The sequence below is a fragment of the Colobus angolensis genome, unplaced genomic scaffold (genome assembly GCF_000951035.1).
Source record: "Colobus angolensis palliatus isolate OR3802 unplaced genomic scaffold, Cang.pa_1.0 Scaffold1, whole genome shotgun sequence".
NCBI lineage: Eukaryota > Metazoa > Chordata > Mammalia > Primates > Cercopithecidae > Colobus > Colobus angolensis.
In genome coordinates this window covers 16,659,734-16,668,736 of record NW_012110918.1, presented here as the reverse complement: position 1 = coordinate 16,668,736, position 9,003 = coordinate 16,659,734, and the positions used below count along the sequence as shown (strand labels likewise).

Genomic DNA, 9,003 nt, shown 5'->3' with positions numbered 1-9,003 from the left:
AAAAAAAAAAAAAAAGAAAAAAAAAAAAAAGACTAACAGAAACAACTGATTTACGGCTTTTGGGTGGAACTGGGAGATGCAGCTGGGCAGTCGACAAAGTGTTTTTCTTTTTGGCTTCTGTAACCTGAAGAGAGCCTATGACCCTTTACAAATGCCTGGTTATGAAAAGAGGAATGTTGCCCTTTCCTGAGTTCTTGATCTTCATACTGACCCAAGAAAACTCCCTCTGGCTAAGGTAGGGAGTTTATTTATAAACAAAGGTAAAAACAAAGCCCTTGGGATATTCAGGCCTCAAGTACCACACACACAGGAACCCCTGAGTGAAGCGCGAAGCCATCCACCCCGCTTTTCAAAGCCACAAAGCCCAAGCTTCCTGAAGAGCCGGAGGCAGGATGCCCCCCAAACCCCCACAGTCCCTAGCAAGTAACTTACAAAATGTAGTAAAGTGCTGAGAACACTGAAGTCACCGGTCAGTCCCAAGCTCTCTTTGACCTGCAAGATGACCTTGGCTGCGTGGACAGCCTGGTGCAGGTGATGGTATTCCTTGATCTGTTCAACTCGCTCCTGGATCCAATCCCGCTGGCCCTGGTGGTCCACAGTGCACATGATCTTAAGTTCTGAAACCAGGTCCGTGTATTTATTCACAAAGTCCTTGAAGATGACATCAATCTCTGCAAGGGTGACCTTTCCTGACTTGAGATCCTGGCACAGTTTAGCGAACTTTCTGTAAGAAGGCTGATACAAATAGTCATACAACTCTTCAAGCTCAAGGGTGTGCCTTTCTGATTCTTCTTCGGGCTCGCTCAGCAACTCTGCGGCTTCCTGTTCTTCCCGAGGCTCACTCAGCGGCTCTGCGGCTTTCCGCCAAAAGATCTGGAAGATGTGGCTGTCTCTGAGCAAGTCTATCTTCCCAGCCATTTCTCGGACCTGGGAGCTCAGGTGGTAATGCGTTTCCCTCTGTGAGTTCGAGGACGTGGGCAGTCTCACTGTCACGGCTTCATCTAATCTTTTACTGCTGAGGTCTTGTGAGTGTCTTGTTGCAAGCTCTCCAAAGTCCACTTTAGAAACCAAAAGAAAACGTCAGAAGTCAAAGGTCTAATCATGATTCCATTTGATTTCACCTTCCTAAGACTTACTCTCACTTCTCTGAGTGAACTCAAGAGCACACAGCTGCTAGGATTTCTTTCTTGGGAAGAATTCACAGGTCTTTCCCTCCCCGCTTGGCCTTGTTAACCAATATTCATGATAAAGAAAGCATCATAACTTCTGGATAAAGATGGCAATGTGAAAACACACATCTATTTACTCTCTTTGCCAAACCCCACTCCGATGACAGAATATAAATTGTATTTAAAAAGTCATAAACTAGTTGGGCGCAGTGGCTCACACCTGTAATCCCAGCATGTTGGGACGCTGAGGCAGGAGGATCACCTGAGGTCAGGAGTTCATGACAAGCCTGGCCAACGTGGCGAAACCCAGTGTCTACTAAAAATACAAAAATTAGCCAGGTGTGGTGGAGTGCACCTGTAATCCCAGCTACTCAGGAGGCTGAGGCAGGAGAATCACTTGAACCTGGGAGGCGGAGGCTGCAGTGAGCCGAGATTGCGCCACTGCACTCCAGCCTGGGTGACAGAGTGAGACTCCATCTCAGAAAAAAATAAAAAAAATAAGAAGTCATAAACTGACAAGGACAGGAGGAGGAATAGTGAACAGGATAACAGGAACAAAATTTTAGAAGTTGAAAACGAGCTGCACCAGTGGTAAATGACATATGAGGCCTGACAACATGGCGTCCTGGGGTCACAGTGGCCAACGCTGAGAGCTGAGCGTTTTATGTCACAGGATTCCCAAAAAGCAGACACACGTTGTGCAGGTCACTGCAAACTGGGAGGTGGTGATGAAACAAGGAAGGCTGGGTTCAAAGTCTGTTTAAGACACGGTCCAGGCCGGGCACAGTGGCTCACGCCTGTAATCCCAGCACATTGGGAGGCTGAGGCGGGTGGATAACTTGAGGCCAGGAGTTCGAGACCAGCCCGGCCAACATGGCAAAATCCCATCTCCACTAAAAATACAAAAAATTAGCCGGACATGGTGGTAGATGCCTGTAATCTCAGCTACTAGGGAGGCTGAGGCACAAGAATCACTTGAACCCAGGGGTTGCAGTGAGCCGAGACTGCGCCACTGTACTCCAGCCTGGACAACAGGGCAAGACTCTGTCTCAAAAAAGAAAAAAAAAGACGTGGTCCATCCAGCACACTGTCACCCCAATGCCCTGACACGGCAGGTGGACCCCTCCTTCACCCCAGCAGCCAACAGATGCTTTATTTTCTAGAAAGGATAATGCAGAGGGGCGTGTGGACTGGAGGCCACAGATACATGTCAGAAAAAAGGGCATTTCTAGACACATCCCCTTTCTCAGGAAGCTAACAGAAGACATGAATTATCCAATCTCAGGGGTAAGGAGGAGGGGGCGTGAAGCACAGGGGACAGAGGGAGGTGGCGGAGAACCACACTGAGAACACAGGCCATGGGAGGACTGCACATAGGGTGCCGAGGTCCGCCAGCCCGCTTCTCTCTCTTGACTCCCAGAAACCTGGCAGCCAGGCCCACACCCTCCAGACGGGAGACAGAAGACCTCAGGAGACAGGCCAACTTCCAGGCCGAACCACGGTACCCCACGGCAGCACCCCACAGAGGGCCAACCCACTTTTGAGGGCTTTCTCTTACAGACAAACAAGAATGTCCAGACATAGGAGGAAAATCAAAATAAATCAACAAGTGAAAGGAACCTGGAGGAAGCAGCACATGATGCAAGGAAAAGCAAAACCTCCAAAACAAAACTGTGAATAACCCAGAAGGGAAGATCCTGTAACGTGAACCAGAACAGGATAGAATTTAAAAAGGATCATTCTGAGAAAAAGAATTCCTTTACATTAAATATATATACAGGAAAGCTGACATGAAAATGTTAGCAGAAAGTTTGGTTCTGAATAAATCTCTCAAGACAAGAGCGAAAAACAGATGGAAAACTGGAGAGAAAAATGATGAGTTAGATGACCATCCAGGAGGTCCTGTATCCAATTAACAGGAATTCCAGCAAGAGAAGAAAAAATTAAATCATTCAAGGGAATTTCCCAGAACTCAAGGATTTTGACGTCTAGATTTGAAAGGCCTAGCTATTAATACCCAACAGAGGGGACTGAAAATATTTTATTTTTGGGGGATAGAGGCCCACTATGTCACCCAAGCTGGAGTGTAGTGGCATGATTTCGGCTCACTGCAGCCTTGATCTCCCAGGTTCAAATGATCCTCCTGCCTCAGCCTCCTGAGTAGTTGGGACTACAGGCATGCGCCACTGTATCTGGCTAAATTTTTGTATTTTTTTATTTGTTTGTTTTAGAGATGGGGTCTTGCTGGTCAAGACCTTGCCCAGGCTGGTCTCAAACTCCTGGGCTCAAGCAATCCTCCTGCCTTGGCCTGCCGAAGTGCTGAGATTACAGGTGGGAGCCAACAGACCCAGCCTCGACGGAACACAGATCCAGGCCCAGACACGTTATTGTTTCAGAATATGAGTAACAAAGAGTTCAAGAGCTTCAAGAAAGAGAAAACAGGTCACACACGAAGGACGTGTAATGGGCACCACATTGGGCTTCTCCATACATAGCCACGCCGTGGACGCAGTGACGGCACAGCACATTGAAACTTCAGAAGGAAAATGATTTCCAGTCTGTAATTCTAGACCTAGCCGAGTGACTGACCTAGGAAGGTGACAGACATCTTTGTTTTTTTTTTGAGACGGAGTCTGGCTGTATCTCCCAGGCTGGAGTGTAGTGGCGCGATCTGGGCTCGGCTCACTGCAAGCTTCGCCTCCCGGGTTTACGCCATTCTCCTGCCTCAGCCTCCCGAGTAGCTGGGACTACAGGCGCCCGCCACCTCGCCCGGCTGGTTTTCTGTATTTTTAGTAGAGACGGGGTTTCACCGTGTTAGCCAGGATGGTCTCAATCTCCTGACCTCGTGATCTGCCCGCCTCGGCCTCCCAGAGTGCTGGGATTACAGGCGTGAGCCACCGCGCCGGGCCAAGGACAGACATCTTTAGGCACGCAAGGATTCGAGGGTTTAACCTCTTACACCCCCTTTTCTCAGGAAGCCAGTGAGGGTGTGCTCTGCCAACAGAGGAAGCAAGAGCACGTGGGGTGCGGGGTCACGGGAACCCCGTCTAACCCAGGCCTGAGGCGAAGGCTCCCTAGGAGGTAGAGGGAGACTGCACCCCACGTCTGCAGCCCAGGGTTGGCAGGCTCCTTCTCAAAGGTCAAACCGAGGATCTTCAAGGAAATTCAGACACTCGGCAGAGATGAGGATGAATTAGAAATGCATACAATGAAAACAGCATATCATTAACATGATGAAAACAGCATTTGACAGGAAATGTAATTCTGTGGAAAACAGAGAGTTTGTGCAAAACGTGGAAAAGGATCACGGTTTCTTTCGTGGTTGACTTCTGATCCGTATGGGTCCTGATGATTTAACCCCAAACAATGATGCGACTCCGCTGTGAGAAAACAGGGAGCAGCAGGAGGTAGAAAGGTGATGTGTGCAGGGCACAGGCCAGAAACGCGTGGCTCTAAGCCCTCATCTTCCGCAGCGGGCATCAGCAGCTCAGGCTGATGCCGGAAAAATCAAGGGGACATTTAAGCATGTTATTTGGAAATGTGGACATAAATACCAAAAAGAAGAATCTAAAAGAGGTGAAAGCGATCTCCCAGCAAATGCAAATTTTAAAAAAAATTTTAAAGCCTTCTCTCCAAAATACAGATCTGCTACTGTGATCCGTTCCTACTGTCTTCTCCTCCAACCCTCTGAGAGCACTCAGCTTCGTCCGCTTCTCAGGAATACCACCTTGTATTAGGTGTTTCACATTCGCACACATCTTCAGGAGACTATCCACACATCTTTTCTCTTTCTCTAGAAATAACAGTTCCTCCATTCTCCAATCCAGTGCTTCCTCCATAGCACATTTTTCATCCTGGGGTGAAAGACTCTTTTCCTCTGGAAAACAACAACAACAAAGTAACCCACTACAGCAAACAGATGCCATTTTCCATGGCAACGCTTTGAATGTGCCCCACCTTCCCCGCCACCAGGACAAGGACTAGGACAGTTTTACGCACAGCCACTTTTTCCAGATGGCCATTATTTTATCACTTTCCCGTGATGTTCTGGAGAATTATAAACCACCCCTATCAACTTACGGGCAAGAAGAGATACTCATTATTAAGGCTGAGGTGATCATCTCCTTTACAAAAATGCACACGCAAACACAAACGTATCTTCAAGCTACTTAATGCCTCAGGAGCCTGAAGGGCGTATCTCGACTTGATGCTTACTCAGATGCCAGATGTCAAGAAACTGATTCTTGTGCTTTATAATCAGCTTCAGTTGTCCAACTAAAATCGTTCCATTTTGGAGGTCACCAGCAATTTTCGTGAACACAGAGTCAGCAGCAGCCATCAACTTCTTGCCATCCTTTGTAATATTTGCTAGTATTTCCTCATTGGTTCCTGAACAGATGAACAACATAGTTAAACAGTGGGCCCCCCACCTCCCACCTCATTGCCGACACCATGGGAATTCCAAATAACCTCTTGTTCTGCCCCCATTTCCCCAAACACAGGCAACGGCTGGCCAGTGTCTCCAGATACGCCAGTCACTCCACTCCCCTCTGCTTTCCCCCACGACGGTTAGGTCTTGCCCAGATTCATCCCCTGAATAACTTCTTTGTCCACGAAGCAGACTCCCTCAATGGCCAAAATCAGCTGGGAGACATTTCTCAGGTTAAAACCCACGTCCCCTTCAGCGTACGGACGGACTGACTTCCTTTTTTTCTTTTTTTTGACAGGGTCTCACTCTACCACCCAGGCTCGAGTGCAGTGGCACGACCGTAGCTCACTGTAACCTCAGTCTCTGACTTTCCTGCCTCAGCCTCCCCAGTAGCTAGGAATACAGCTGCACATCACAAAGGCTGGCAAACTTTCAAAAAGTTGTGTAGAGACAATATGAGACAATTTTTTGTCTCACTTTGTCGCCCAGGCCGGTCTCAAACTCCTGGGCTCAAGACATCCTCCCGCCTTGGCCTCCCAAAGCATTAAGATTATATGCATGAACCACTTCACCTGGCCTGAATATATTTTTTAAATAGAATACGCAGAATCTTCTTTAAAAAGCCCCCACCCTAGGAATACCTACAGCAAAAGAAACTGTACCAGGGATGCAGACATACCTAGCAAAGCATATCATGATGATCTTAGGGAGACTTTTCATAGCATATGCAAAGAGAAAAACAGCCATGTGATAACTTTATACTCAGTACACCTTCATTATCTTGTAAAATCTTGGAATTGATTTTGTGATAAATTTAGAGGGCAGAATTTTTATATATGTTTACTTTAACCACAGAGGATTTCTCTCCCAGTAATATTAGAGCCATATAGTATTAGGAGAAGAAGCTTATCTGCACCATAACATACCAACACAGTAGCTTTATTAATCATTGCAGAAACTTGGAAGCAACCAAGATGCCTTTTCATTAGGTGAACGGGTAAGCAAATTGTAGCACATCCATACAATGGAATATTATTCAGTAGTAAAAGGAAGTTAGCTCTCAAGCCATGAAAAGACATGGAGGAAACATAAATACATATTACTAAGTGAAGGAAGCCAGTCTAAAGGCGACATCCTATAAGATTCCGACTATAGGACGTTCCGGAAAAGACTAAAGGAAATGGGGGGGCGGGTGCTGGAGCACAGAGGATATTGTAGGGCAGCGAAACTATTCTGTACGATACTGCAATGGAGGACACAGACCATGGTTTATCCAAACCCCAGAGAATGGACAACACCAGGAATGAACACTACCGTAAACTATGGACTTTAGTTAATAACAATGTATCAATATTGGCTTGTCAGCTGTAACAAAAGCACCACGCTAATGTTGCATGTTAATACCAGGGTACTGCCTGTGTGATGGTGGGGGAGACAGATGAGAACTCTGTAGTTTCTGCTCAATTTTTCTGTACACATAAAAGTGCTCTAAAAAATTCTATCCAACTTATAAACAGGCTGAGCATGGTGGTGCATGCCTGGAGTAGCAGCCCCTTGGGAGGCTGAGGCAGGAGGATCACTTGAGCCTGGGAGGTCGGGGCTTTCAGTGAGCAGTGATGGCATCACTGCACTACATGTAACTTGGGCAACAGAGAAGATCTTGTTTTAAAAATAAATAAATTGCCGGGCACAGTGGCTCACCTCTGTAATCCCAGCTACTTGGGAGGCTGAGGCAGGAGAATCGCTTGAACCTGGGAGGCAGAGGTTGCAGTGAGCTGAGATCCACCACTGCACTCCAGCCCAGGTGAGAGAGCGAGACTCTGTCTCAAAAATAAATAAACAAACAAACAAACATACACAAATAACACAAAAATGATCTTTTCAAGAGAGCAGCTTTCACTTACGCACTCCCATATCAATTCAGTTATTTGACCCCCACAACTTCCCGGATCCGTAGGAAGCTCAGCATTGATTTTGGCTGATCCACATCTGGTGCCCTCTCGCTAAGAGAGAGGAATCTAAGGTCTCGCAGGTCAACTGGACTCTAACGTGTTTAGGATGGAATGTCTCTCTCCCTCCTTGATCACAAAACACCTGGGGCAGCGGGGGCTGGGTGGGAAATCAGACAGCCCAGTGCTTCACTTTCTGTTGAGGTCATCAGTGTTGGCTTGGACATTCTACACTGATCTCCAAATAAGCAAGACATACCTGGGTCTGGATTTTAGTTTTTACTACTTATAATCCTTGAGACCTTAGGTAAGTCACAATGCATTCTCCAGTTGTTTCCTGATCTGATAATTGGGGACCTTAAAGGGGACTTTCAGAAGGGCTGTTTCAAGGGCACTGGGCCAGTACAGTCACTAGGGTGCAGCAAGCATTCAATGAATAGTGGCTGTTAGCATTAGTCATTATGTACAACGCAAGACACTCTGAGCCTTCCAAAGTCTCTCTGTCCAAACTGCAGCCTTTGTCTAACGTCAGCCCATCCCAATTCAGTATCATCATGTCAAATCTTCTGCCTCCCACCTTTCCCAGAGTCAGAAAGGCACCACCTTCACTGAGCTGATGTTCCCAGCACTCCCGCAAACATACCACACAATTTGAAGAGATGCTTGACATCTGCCCACGTGAGCAGATGTTTTAAAATGTCATCCAAGTTGTCCACGGCTTCCCCATTTTTCCTAGGCCAGGACTTCGTGATCACAGCAGACAAGAGGGTACCAAATTTCTGCAGATTACAGCAAGAGAGCCCCCGAAGGATACTGGTCTGAGACTATAAGAAAATTCATAAAAGAGGGACATTTAGAAGTTTTTCATTAGTTTGTTTTGAAATAACAAAAGCAAATTACCTACTCAATAGCATTTCAGAAATCTACTGTAACTTGTTTTATAAGGCCACAAAAAGAGCGAGACAGTGAAACATTTCACATTTCTTAGAAGATTTTCATTTCCTTGTATACTGCCTCCTTAAGTGTCCAGCACCAGAGATTTGAAGACACACACACAACCACACACCAACACAACCAGTCACCCTCCTTCCTTCTGGCTAACTGCCAGTTTCTATATGTTTGTTGCACTCTCATGTCATGAAAAACACCAAAAGTGAATAAACCCTTAATATAGCATATATTTTATGTTCCTAAATGTAATTCTTTTAAAAAGCTGCCTACAGACAACATATACATTTTCATTCTCTTTTTAATTCTCCTCCGAGAAATAATATTTTTCTTCCTTAGGTTCAAAGTCTCTGCAAAACGTTTCAGTAATTAGTAAAAACCACAAGGTTAATTTATAATAGATACTTTCTGACATTTAAAAGGATAAAAGAGGCCGGGCGCGATGGCTCAAGCCTGTAATCCCAGCACTTTGGGAGGCCGAGACGGGCGGATCACGAGGTCAGGAGAT

General features: G+C 46.3%; 1 protein-coding gene across 1 annotated transcript in view; it reads right to left on the bottom strand.

The window, feature by feature from the left end:
• Positions 1-9,003, bottom strand: part of RNF213 (ring finger protein 213) — a 148,406-nt gene that overhangs the window by 61,948 nt on the left and 77,455 nt on the right. Inside the window, exons 15-18 of the mRNA XM_011933207.1 lie at positions 8,191-8,371; positions 5,385-5,558; positions 4,897-5,046; positions 433-1,058 (exon numbers count right to left, since the gene is read on the bottom strand). Of these exons, the coding sequence (XP_011788597.1) occupies positions 433-1,058; positions 4,897-5,046; positions 5,385-5,558; positions 8,191-8,371 (1,131 nt within the window). The remainder of the gene's footprint in view (positions 1-432; positions 1,059-4,896; positions 5,047-5,384; positions 5,559-8,190; positions 8,372-9,003) is intronic.